Genomic DNA, 13,198 nt, shown 5'->3' on the forward strand with positions numbered 1-13,198 from the left:
AATTCTTTGTGTTAGCCAATAACTCTGCCCAAAATAAATTTAAATAAACAAAACAAAATTACAGTGGTGTCAGAATGTATTTATACTGAATGCCATTTTCAAATCCCTGTTACGTACTTACAATAGCTGTCTTCCAGCAGAACTAAAAGAGACAATTTGTATTGTGACTGCTAACACAGGATAAGGTTCCAGTACCTAGATCTTCCTTAGATCCAATTTGAAGAAGTCAGTTTCTATATGTATCCAACATTTAAAGCAAGAACAATACAAACAATTAAAGCTAAGAACCACAAAACATATTTTGTGTCTCTCCAGAAAATAATTATAGGATGCCAACTCATTGTCAACAGCCAAAACTCTGAGAATCAGGGAACATTTATTCAGTACTACTAGAACACAAGAAGGAATTATCATGTACTTCTGATAAGGTACTTCTTTTATCTTCCCACATATTAAGCTTAATGAATATTGGTTGAAAATTTACAGGCTTGACTATTTATCTTTTCTCAAGATTTCTGAATTAATTATAAATCTCTTCTTAACAAAAGCAAACTGTGCCTCTCTGATCTTGCAATTGGTTAAAAAAAGTGACATTTTCTACCATCCTGATCCATTAGGGATAAAACCCAAATGAATCCCTTTGAATTTGATAACAACATCTATTTAAGAGTTTCCTTTCACACCCAAGCCAAATACCTACCTAAAGCCAACAGGTAGAAACCTATGATAGTCTCTCCTTGCTCTGTTACAGCTGCCTCTCTGGTCAGAAAACTGACGTTGTTGTTCCTCCAGGGTGCCTGTGCAGAAAACTGGACAGACATTTTCAGTGGAGCTTCTGACCCAGAAATCACCCTTCCCCAAAATGTCCTGGTAAAAGAATGGTTCCAGTCTTTCCCTCAGTTTCTGCTCGCTGTATTCAAGGGAGCTCTCTATAAGACTAATGATCTAAAGAAGGAAATCTCGAGGGACAGGAGCTTTGCAGCCTTCTGACTGATTCTTCTTCACTAATCCTATCTATTAATACAGCCTGTGAACCTGTGGCCAGCAAAAGACAGCAGATTTCCTTGTATCCTCATTACTGCTATGTGCAAAAACCTCTAATGAAGACTGTATATCTGACAAAAGAGACAACTTCCTTTAAAATAAGGTGGCACCACATAACCTACAGGCTCACAGGCTCACCCACACTATACTGATACGTTGCTTATATAGCTGTACTTTCATCTTTTTTCTTCACTGAAGGTGAGTGGAATTTTAGTTCAAATAAAATTCAGGAAAAAATTCACACAAATTAAAAAATGGCACAGTGAAAAAAAAACCCCACAAAAACAGCCAGGGAGGTGTCATCAACTGAGAACAAAGCAGAAAAAATAATTTACTAATTTACTTTATCAGCAGGATAGTTGTTAATTTAAAAAGAAAGGAAGGTAATTTCCAGTACAGTCTGGAAAAGAATGTAAGTGCTTTGGATCATATTTTTAGACTGCTAAGCACCCTCCAGTCTTGGAGTAAGCTCCAAGCATGATGTGGGATTTTTCCTGTATTATTGAAAAATTAAATCTTGTTTTGGTTGAAATGCATAGGAATTGAGTCAGCCAGGAATACCTTTAGTCTTTTCTGAGGTATCAATGATTGTAGTTTAGATATGGCGTCTCTTACCAGTCAGGTTGTAGTCATAACTAAAAACTGAGTCTAAATTAATTCATCTGGATCAGCAAAGTTTCCTGGTGAGCAGCACATTCTCATTGCACTGAAATCCCTTTGCCTGTCTTGCCCTGGCTTGTCCTTCTCACCCTGGGCAGCAAACTGTGCCCAGTGGTGGTACCTAGCTGAAGGAAGCAGAGCACCTCACTGTGAATGTCCCCTGTCTGTCCACAGGCTGAATTTGTCCTTCCTGGAGCACACTGACTGCTCCAGCCAAGCTTCCCCTGTGTTTATTATGGAAGCATCACCACATGGGAAGGGAATTACGGTAATGTGACAAGAATTAAAAGGGAGAGCAGTCCTTAACAGTGAGGAGGGACACGGTGCCATGTTGCCATGAAAGAAAAACCTTCCTGCTGAAGGTGAGGACAGTGACCCACACACTTCAGCAGTGTCTTGCAGGGGTCGCAGGCTTGATTTGTCCCCAGCCTCTTGCTCTTGTACCAGGCCCTGGACTGCTGCTCTTTCTCTCTCTGACCTAAAGTGTGCAAGATGGGTCTGGCAGATCCTACAGGTCACGTTTCTGCAGCTGAGTGGTCTGAATTTTCCAGCCACTTGTCATAGCTCACCTCCTGACTCCTTATGAGACCTATCAATAGACAGCTGGAGTTGAACCCTGACAAGTCTCCTTGGCAGGCTGTGGTGGAGTGACCAGGGCTTACCAGCTCAGTGACTAAAAATGGCCCTAGCAGTGCCCTTTATGCCAAAGGCCTTCACTGCTGTGCTTCTGCAACAGTTCCAGGTTGCCCCAGTATTCCCATCCCACCTACTTCAGGCATCTCTTGATCATGCAACATCTCTCCCAAGGCTGTCTGGCATGCCTGGCACACGTGGCCTTTTCTCTGCTGAGGTGCTGCTCTCTGAGGTTGCCATTTAGGTACTCTGGGCCCCCAGCAAAGCCCTGGATGTGCATCAGCTTCCCCAGGGATCATCACACATTTCCAGCAATGAGCTGCAGCAGCCATTTCTAGCTAGTTATCCATCTGGGAATGGATCGGATTCCAGTTCAGATGGAGGGCAAGGATAGACTTCTTGCTGAAGGCAGTACCCGAGGATAGCCACAAATGCTCAAGAAGGCCCACAAAAAAGCACAGCAATATCACTTATTTCAGGACAAGGAACTTGGGTCAGAGAAGAGGTCCTCAGCATAGAATCCATCACAAAATCTCTGTCCATGAAAGCTCATGTCTTCATTGGAGTGTAATTATCAAATACGAAGAGAAAGAAGTACAAAAGCATAACACTTTACATCGGGAAGAAACCTGGGCCATACTCCCTCTACTCTCTCACTGGAAATGAAACAGCCACCCAACAGCCCATCTGTGGGACAAGTCCAAGGCCCCTGGGCAAGATTCCTCTGCTTAGTGAGAGGAAAGAGAAAAGTTCTGCAGGAGCCTCCCCTTGCAATGAGGGCCAGCTCACACAGTGCAGACCTGTCCTGCTGTGCAGCAGGACCTGGTATCCTGGAACAGGGTGTTGTTTCCCACCTTGCAGGAGCCCACACTCATGGCAAGCATAGGGTGTACTGATCTGCTACACCACAGGCAGTGCTGAGGTGGCAGAGCACCCTTGCTAACCACTTCCCTTCATGCACAAGCTGTTTTCCATGGCATCTGACACAGGCCCAGGCTTCCAAGTCTGAGCTGGCATCTGTTGTCACACTAGTGCTAGATCTTCCTGCTTTGATTAAATAGGGAGAGGGATGACCAGCAGAGAGTGTTTTTCATGCAAGGAAATGGTATTATTTATGTGTCCTCTTCAGGCATAAGCACTTTAAATGGTAATAAGTAATAATGATAATTATTCCTTTTTGCCAAAATAAATGCCAAGTTATATTATTTACCCTGATACCCTAAACTTGAATTTTGATTTTTCCCAGCTGTGAGTTTCTTCTGGCTTCATAGAAATACCTCAGCTCCATGGACACTTCAACTTAACATTTCAATGAGAAAGTCTTCTGCCAAGCCTTATCCCTTGTATTAATAATGAGAAGGAAGAGAGACAGAATAAAAAAAGTCTTCTTTTGGCATTTAAGGAAAAAAAAAATCTGAGTCAACTGCTCTCCATGGTTAAGCATCTTTTTTGACGATTGTTTTCCCCCCCACTCCGGTCTTCACGCACTAGGAGTGATTAATACCTTGACCGGCTTGCAGTTTTGTGCGTCCTCCCTCTGGTGGCATCCTCCAGCGAAGAACAGAGAACTTTGCGAAGTGCTGTGGTTTGTTTGGTCGGTCTGCAGGTCACCGTGCTTCCAAACGGGAGAAAGGCTCCCTCTGCAGATGGCAGGAGCCTGGTTTCATGTCTCAGTGCTCCGGCGGTGACCAGTTCAGTGGCTTCACAGAGATTATCCCCGAGTGCCTTCACAATCTTCACCGCGTGCTTTGAAAGGATTAGAGCAGCATATGCTATGGGCAGCTCTATAAAAGGACAAGAAAACTAAAATGCCTTCGTGGTACAGAGAAATTACTGTGTTTGACACAGCTGTGACTGCAGGAAGGCATGTGAAAAATGGACTTGGATATGAAAGGAGGTGCTAAAGCATCCACCCGTGCAGGGAGAGACCTCCGGAGCGAGCCCCGGCTGGGAGCAGCCTCACAGCATCCCAGTCCTGCTGTGGGGCGAGCTGCGCTCCGCAGACCTTCGGGGTAGGGGGGGAGGAGGGAGAGGGGAGAGGGGGAGAGGGGAGAGGGGGAGAGAGGGAGGGGGGGAGAGGGGAGAGGGGGGAGAGAGGGAGGGGGGGAGAGGGGGGGAGAGAGGGAGGGGGGGAGAGGGGGAGAGAGAGGAAGGGAGAGAGGGTGGGACCGCAGTGCCGGGGTCAGTCCCTCACTGCCCCCAGCACTGCTCCCAGCACTGCCCCATCCCACGGCCGCCAGGGAATCACCGCTCGGCCGGCACCGCAGGGCTCAGGGCAGCTGCTGCCCGAAGGTAAATGGGCGAGGAACCCCCTGAAAGCACCGATACCGCAGGACACCCGGCTGGAGAGAGTGTGGAACGACCGGGTTGGGACACACAGGGCGATAAAGCCCACCTGACGAACATACCAAACCAGTCCGTGGGCTCTGCGGCAGCAGGCAGAGCCAATTTAGGGCAGACATAAGACAGCAGCACCTTCTATTTGGGCTGCTGAAATGAGCAACAGCCTTGAATCCTCCCTATTTGCCTCTCTAAGTGCTTTCAAAGTGACATATGTACCAGCACAAAAAGGCAAGTGCCACAGCAGCACGGACTGGCTTGACATACTCGGACTGCTTGCATTAGAATCCAGTATACTGTTTCCAGAATAGAAAAATCCTAAAAATTCAAATGTGTGTGTGACACAAAACACACGATGAATGTTCCTAACAAGCACCTGCTCTCCTGCAGGAGCACAGAGATTTGGGCAGTTGCCAAAAGGAGTGATTCTGTCAGGAAGCTGGTGGAAGTTCTCACAGCACTATTTTTTACACACTACCTGGTATAGATGGGTTAAAGGAAAGAAACATAGAATGAGGAGGCAAAAGGAAAACTATTCAGAAGGGATGGGTTAAAATAAACCGTAAGAAGGTAAAAAATTGGTTGTGTGGAATGAAAATACAGCTTGTCTCTGTAAGGCATAAAATTTTCTGAGATTTTACAGAAATGTATTTGAGGGTTTTCAAGGCAAATCAAATGATACATTAGTTGGAACATGTCTACGTAGAGTATTTTTGATAAATTATTTTCATTTTTGCTTCACATTTTTAATTAGAATAGTCACTACAAAATGCAAAAACTATAACTATCCAACAAGACATCACTTTGTCTTGCAATGAACAGTCACACAGTGATGAGTTACGCCTATAGATTTCATCGAAGTAGCCAGAAAATGTATTTTATATCAGTGACAGGAGATCTTTTCAAATTCAGATCGAGTATTTTTTCCCTGGTTAAAATAAAATACGCTTATTGAAAGTATTTGCACAGATTCTTCTCTAACACATATTGAATGAAAAGGAAAAAAATCCTGACATCAGGTAAGTTAGAACTTGCTGATGGACAAATGGAAATGACTGTGCCTGCTGCAAGCTATTTGGAATTGCTTACCTGTAAGAACCAAATCTTTCAAAACGTGCCTGTTTAACCCTAGACATTAACCCTTGCTGTGATATTTTAGCATGAAAACAACTGCACCCTATTCATTCTCTAGTTAAGTATCTAAACCACATTTCTTCACCTGTGCTGGGTTTGCCAAACTCAGTTTAGAAAATGGTTACATAATGTAATGAATATATTGTAAAATCCATACTTCTGCCATGACTTCCATGGACTTTAGCCTGCTCAGTTTCATACATTACTCTTGTCTCATTACTCCTGAATGCTAATGTTTCTCTGAGGGGTTGTGTTCTGTAATTTGTGAGAAACCCAGAAAACTACCTGACAGAAAAAAAATTCTTGGACAGTGCTTATTACTGCAATATACAGTTGGAAATGAACTATTTGTCAAGGAATACTGTTTAGATTTATGCTAATATGAAGACAGGCTACCTTGCTGCTCCAGATACATGCTGTTTTCATGTTGAAAGGTGATTGAAGAGAATGGAAAATACTTTGTGCAGATTAGGTGGTTGAAGCATTGTATTATTTAAGCTCCCTGCTCGGAGATGAGGACACACCGAGTAGGTTATATGGTAGTAAAGGAAATTAAAACGTTTTGGACAGCTGAATCAGTTTGTGAGAGATCTCAAGTGAAGTGTGGGAAATCCTGCTTCTGAGGTGACAGAGAGTTTCCTAAAGAGAGGGAGGGCCACTCTTGGCAACCACTGATAGGGTAGCTAAAAAGCAGGAGCCTCTCTGTGGCACAAAGCATACAAGATTTGAGCTCTTTTATTTCTAACCTGTCTTCCTGAGTTGCACTGAATTTTTTATTTTTTTTTATTTATTTTTTTAAAAAAACTTGGCTTTTTGACTTTAAAAGCCTTCCAGTCATCCTTGGTGAGCTCATTGCAGTAGCAGGTTGAAACAAACCCACTTCAAAAGAATGGCTGGCTGTTTTTCCTGTCACTGGGGTGCCTTTACTGTCTGTGTTGCAGCAGGGCTTCACTGCTCCCATTCGGAGGGGAGCCCAGTGAGAGCATCAATTTTCTCCAAATATGGGTTTGTATCATATGCCTGCAACTTCAAAATGGTAAATGTTTTGAAACATGAAAACTGATCCTTAATTTTTTAGGTGTTGGTGCAAAAAAGCAGAATGTACTGGGGTTTTTCATCTTACCAAGCTCTGGAGCACACTAACAGGGGCAGATGCACTGAATGATCTGTGACTGACTTGTGAAGAAATCACTCTCTGCAGAAAAGGCAGAACAAAACCTCCAGCATTTCATGTATCAGCAGGACTTTAATGTCAGGAGAAACTTAAAGTGACATTCTAGATAATGAGCAAGCTATTGCACATTCAGCAAATTAGGTAATAAAATGGGAAGAAAAAGGGAAGCATAACGCCTTTCAAACGTATTTCATTTATGACAAAAGAAAATAAGTAAAGAAAACTAACATGGGAAAAAGTCTCAATAACTATTCAATACAATGCATGCTTCCTAGCACCTACCATTCTCCCTGGTGTTATACTTACCTTTCCACTCTTTCTCTTGAGTCTTCAGGCAGTTGGCTTCAGTAAGGGGAGGAAATGGTCACTGGGAGCATCATTTTTCCATTTTTTTTTCTGTAGGGAACACGATGGCAGTGCCCAAGCAGCATGATATTGAAATCACTGATTTCTTCTTCCTTTTCCTGAAGTCTCCTCAGGGCTTCTTTTGGTACATTTTCTTTCTTACTTTACAGCTTATTCTTTTTATTTGGTCTGCAACTCCACATTATGTCTGAATGACCCGAATGATAAAATAATCTTACATTTGTTGTATACCTCTTTTCTATTTCCTCCACTACCTATAAACAAATTTTGCCTGTGTCCAAGGTTTACATTTAATTGTTTGCCTGTTTGCAGCTGAGCTGTCCATGGCTCATAAATGACATTCCCATGCCCTCTTCTCTTATTCTCTTCATGTCTGCACTCCTCTCCCCTGCATCTTGGGTTGCCACAGGCAGTCCTTAATTGCCAGGCCAGACCAGACATTTTTTTTACACTGCAATATTAAGAACATGGAATAAATATTTCTCTTTATACAAAATAATTACTCACTACTCTTGTCTGTACAAAAATTGTGGTTCTATCCCATGATCAAATCAGGAAACAGTGACGTGATAATTGAAATAAACTGCTATCATGGCTAAGCCAGCTAAAATGAAGTTCCAGGCAGGCTAAGACAATTTGAGGCAAAGCAAGCCTGACGTGCCTTGACACTACAGTGTCAATACTGTGGTGTATCACTAGCAGTACCAATAACTGTATTTGTGAGCCTACGGGTTACACAGATCAGCCAGCCCCGGGATAGAGCTACACTGGCTTCACTAAAGTTTTGTTCATCACAAAGCAAGAAAAAAGCTTGCCTCCCTGCTGAACTTCATCTGTTTTTGTGCTGTGTCAAATTATGCACAGTTTGAATCTGACCACTTTGAAAAAGTGTGGGTTTCCTTTTGATGATGGTTTTGATCACTTTTGATGACACTGAGCATGCTCAGCACCAACATCCAAACTAGCAAAACAACACAGACTTTTATCTTAAAGTGTTCATATGAGCTTATATGCAGGCAGCATCAAATAGAGCAAAACCTAGGGCACTGTGCTTTCATTGCATTAGCTTTCCCATCATGTCAGAGAGCAGAGCCTGTGAGGGCTCTGTCTTCATTACTCTTATTTGTGTTTGCCTTGCACAAAACATCCAGAATTTACAGGGTAGTAAAGTTCACACCCTGAAACTTCCCATTCAAACCTCAGGTATGTCGTCTTCCTAGAACTTCCATTCAAAGTGATGAGCTTTCCAAGGATTTAACCACAATTAGAATTTAATCCTGGATTAAGAGAATACACAACAGGAAGACGAAATCACTGAAAATATAAATAATCTTAACCTGGTGTTGTGCTTCTGTCAGCCGAATCCACTTCAATGTTTCCAGGTGCCAGCTACTATTACAAAATACATCCTGTAGACTCCTTTGAAGTGTTTAATATTAGCATTCCTGCAGGTGTGGGAGCAGGTAATAGGAGTGGCTCATAACAATTGACCAGTCTAGGAAACTGCTGCATTAGAGGAGTCCTAGAGATGCTGGTTTCTTCTCTTTATGGACTCTTACCCTTTATGTACCTCCTGTAAGTTTCTGTTGAAAATCAGAAAGAATGCATCCTCCCAGAATCCTGAAAAGGAGAAATATTTCTCTTCTGATATCTGATAGTTCATGCTCTTGCACACCTCATGCACTCACAAGAATAATGGACATTTCCAGAACACTGAGAATGTCATTCCCACAGACATGATTAGAGCTTGGAAAGCATCTAACATTTTAGGAGGTAGCTTGAAAACGGTCTAAGTATTTAGACAATCACTTGCAAGCTATATAACAATACACAGCCAATTCGAGGCTATAAAGTTTTCTGGACAATAAGACAGTTTTCCTTACTTCCTACTTTGTTGCTTAACATCAAATATTACCCTTTTAATTATTCTCTTATACTGGGCTTGGATCCATACATTAAAATATCGGTACTCACAAGCATTTTTGTCTGAGCTCCCAAGAAAGAGGAAAACAGAAATTTCTTTCCCTTTATATGATTTGGTTTACTTCATGCTAGTACTTTTCCATATATCAAAAATGAAAAAGACCCAAATATGGTATTTATACTTACACAATGGTAAATGTCCCTTGTTGAACAGGATATATGACTCTAAGTCTAACATCCACATTCTGGAAAGTTAGTAGGACCATTATTCTTGGACAAACCACTTAAGTTTTTCTGCCAAACTTGGGGAAGAAGTCAGGAGTGCAATTTCTAGAAAAGCAAACTGAGATTAGGATGGCCACTATGTACCTACTGGCTCTTTTGTGTGAGTGCCAAAGGAATTCTGCATGAATCCCAGGTATCTGGGGCATAAGGTAAAACCCACAAATTTTATCAAAAATATTATTTCCTCACACAGTTTTAACTGAAGCATCATTATGCCACAGGATCCAAGTGTTGCGTGAAGGGACTCCATTCTGTCTCAGAATTTAATTTGGCATTTTATATCAGACAGATTTCTGCCAATACACTGTGTATAGACAATATTTTATAATCAAATTGTACATACTCTGTTAGAGAGGAAGGAGCTGCACATCCATACAAGCAGTGGGATTTTACAGAAGAAACTTTGATTCCATTAAGCTTTTAGTTACTAAAGACAAGACTCATGCTCATTAGCAACAACACCAGTGAAAGAAAGCAAAAAAATGTCACAAACTCTTTGTAGTTCATAATGCCAGAAAGCTCTGTCAAATTTCAGGGCTTTGGCTTCCCTAAGAACATTTTGGAAACACGTTAAGTGCATTAGAGATTACCCTACAGGTGAAACACAATCAGTTGGTGACTCCAAAGCAGTGCACCTCAGAGGCAGAGCAGGAGAGGCAGCACTGCTGCCCCACTGACTCTGTAACACCTGAGCCCCAGCACCAGCTGTGCTTCAGCACCAGCACCTGTGAGGAACAGCTCGTGCCTCTTGAACTCCCAGTGCAAGAGCCCCAGGTTCCACTTTGAAGGTAGAAAAAGCCTGCATGCAGACACACACATTTGCCAAGGAATGGGGGTGATGGGATGACAAGAGCACAGGCAGATGCCTGTTTCTGTTGCAGCACTTCAGCCATCTCTCCCCTGGTCACCACTGCCCATCTCACCTTCTCTTCCTGGGCTTTTATGTGGAGAGGGGCTGATTCCCTTTAAAATCACTTCTATAAGGATTTAATGGAGCTGAAGTACTCATTTATTTTCTTTCCCATCCAAAACCCAGGACCTGTACAAAATCAGAATGTATGCTCTCAATTCACTGGGTTTATTTTGAGCTGACTGCTTTCTAAAGAAAAAAAATCAGGTGTGCCATCACCCTATCAGCCTGCTCCTCTCTGAAAATTTAAAGCAATGTGCCAGTCCCACAACCTACAACAGAGAAGTAGTTTCAGATGTAAGGACTACAAGAGGTTTCAGGTAAAGCTTTCTCAGCCTATAATAATGTCAAGTGAGAATTACTAATAAACTTTCCTAGCCTCTTCTCTTAAAAGGACATTAAAAAAAGGACAATAGCGGTTATTTGTCTGTGTCTTCACTACAAGGTTGGGATCAACAGTCTTACAGAAGACAGAGGTACCATCACCTCAGCAGTCTTCAAGATGCCATGGTGGTACACAGACAGGCTATAGATGCCAGTCTTCCTCGTGGGAAACACTGATGCAAGACATATGTAAAGACATTTTTTTTTGTGGTTAAACTTCCAAGCATTTCACATTTCTAAATTATGTCTATAAAAAATGGTATTGATACCACAACTTCAGATTAAAAGTTTTGAAAAAAAAAGGTAATGGGTACCAGTAACTTCCACTGAAAAACACTATGGAGCTACAAAGAGCTTTTCCAAGTGAATGAATGCATCATTTTACAAGAGGAATAGCTTCAGCAGAACATAAGACCTACAGAAGAGAAAACACTGTCTCTTCTTTCCCTGGAAAGTTTTAAAACATCAATGCTCTTTGCAGGAACTCTGCTCCGAGATGAATTTATGGAAAGAAAGGAGGCAGGTGACTTCTTAGAGAAGAAACAGGAACAGAGAACTCCAGCAGGGATTTCAAAATGGCTTGCCTGAAAATCACAATCTCTTTGATAGTGTAAATGAATGGCAAAATTCTTCAGCACTGCAAAAGAAGCAGTATCAGCTTTACAGGGCTGTTTGCCTGGTGTATAAATTAATGGGCTGCTTACTTGGGCAAGAGCACATGCTACCAAGCAAGGTCAGAAGAGGTGAGGAGATACATGCAAACTGGAGCTTGACATGGCCAAAGAGTTGGGCACTTCATCACATTGCCCACTTTTGCTCATAATCCTTTGAGCAGGTCAGCCAAGGCTGTATCTGCTGAGGGAAAACAGAGACCATCACTGTTCACAGACACACAAGCAGTGAGCTTTTAAAATACTTTCAGTTCTCAGGTCACTTTACCAGTGCAAACTGGAAAAATAAAGGATAAAATTTGAACAGCATTTTTCACCATAAGGGTGCCAAGGATTTTCACAAAGGACATTTTATTTTCCCAGGCAAACCCAAAAATCCCTGTCAGTCTCTGGGCTTGACCACAATTCAGCCAAATGATCTGAGACTTGCTTGCACCTGAGGGGAGTTTTAAGGTTCTTTTCTGATACTGGGTCAGAGATACTTGTTTTCTCATAATGCTTTCAATTACATGTGATCTCTTGAGAAGGAGAATTATAAAGCTCAAGGCTACTGGAACTTTCCTTTAAAAGGCTACAATAACTGATTCTCTAATATCCTGACTAGAAAGAGGAGTTGATAGAGCTATCCATATTGTGGCACTACTACTACTGAACATTCACTTCCACTTGGAGCAAGAAAAAAGACTGAAAGACATCTGTGTAATTTCAAGTGACAGAGGTAAACGCAGAAAACAATAGCAAGTAGACAGAAGGTTGTGTCTCCATTCTCTATGATGTTCCTTCTTTCCCCAAGCAAAACACCCAGGGAAGCAATTCACAGCATGGCAGCCAAGATGGCTCTCTGCAGAAATGCTGAATTTTCTACTCTGTTTGGAATTTCTGGGAATGAAAACTGATGGCAACAGGAGACTGAGAATGGAAGAATACCAATACTGCAATCAGCTGTTAGTCAAGAACAAGAAGCGTTTCCTTCTGACCTGTGTGACCAGCAGAAGGAACTCTCCTATCAGATGCTTCTTGATGCCATCCACACGATGAGGTGTACAGCTCAGGAGCCTGCATTGCTGTTGCAGGAACAGCAAGTGGAGAGCTCTGAGAGAACACACCTAATTCACAACTATTCTCCTAAATCTTTACATCTATAACCTAGATCTGTGTGCCACGTGGGATAGTACAGACCTTGCCAATAGCTCAATAGTTCCCTGTCTTTATGTATACCTGCTAGAATCTCAGCAATGAGGAGGTATGCTTTGTTAAACAGATCCTTCATCCCACCTCTGGCCTGACAGCTTCAATGATGGTAGATCTCAGCTGTGCCTTTTCTACCTCCCTCAGGGTTTTCCACGTTTTGTTTTCTGACTCTAAGCATCTTTACACCCATCACCAGAGTATGATTTCTGTCATTAAGATTTGGATGTGCCCCAATTTATCCCCATTACAAGCAGCCAACACTGGAAGGAGTATGTCTCCCACAACATGGGAAAAGGGGTTCTGCAGTAAAGAGGAGCACAAGTCTTTCTTCTGTCAGTATTATTCCTGTAACAGCCTCAGATTATTTACTCTGGTGATATAAAAATGTGTCATCCCAGTATTACACTGTCTCAGGATATATTCCTTCAAATGCCTGAAAATGACTTCTCAGACCTCAAAGGGACATGGCATCAAACAGCTGGG

The 13,198-nt window shown here is 42.2% G+C and overlaps 1 protein-coding gene across 1 annotated transcript in view; it reads right to left on the reverse strand.

The window, feature by feature from the left end:
* The window catches only part of LOC134042097 (opsin-5-like), a 31,207-nt gene extending 27,203 nt beyond the window's left edge, over positions 1-4,004 (reverse strand). Inside the window, 3 exon segments of the mRNA XM_062489191.1 lie at positions 701-797; positions 3,842-3,904; positions 3,906-4,004. Coding sequence (XP_062345175.1) covers positions 701-797; positions 3,842-3,904; positions 3,906-4,004 — 259 coding nt within the window.
* Between the last annotated feature and the right edge of the window lie 9,194 nt (positions 4,005-13,198).

Source organism: Cinclus cinclus, chromosome 3 (assembly GCF_963662255.1).
Source record: "Cinclus cinclus chromosome 3, bCinCin1.1, whole genome shotgun sequence".
Classification (NCBI taxonomy): domain Eukaryota; kingdom Metazoa; phylum Chordata; class Aves; order Passeriformes; family Cinclidae; genus Cinclus; species Cinclus cinclus.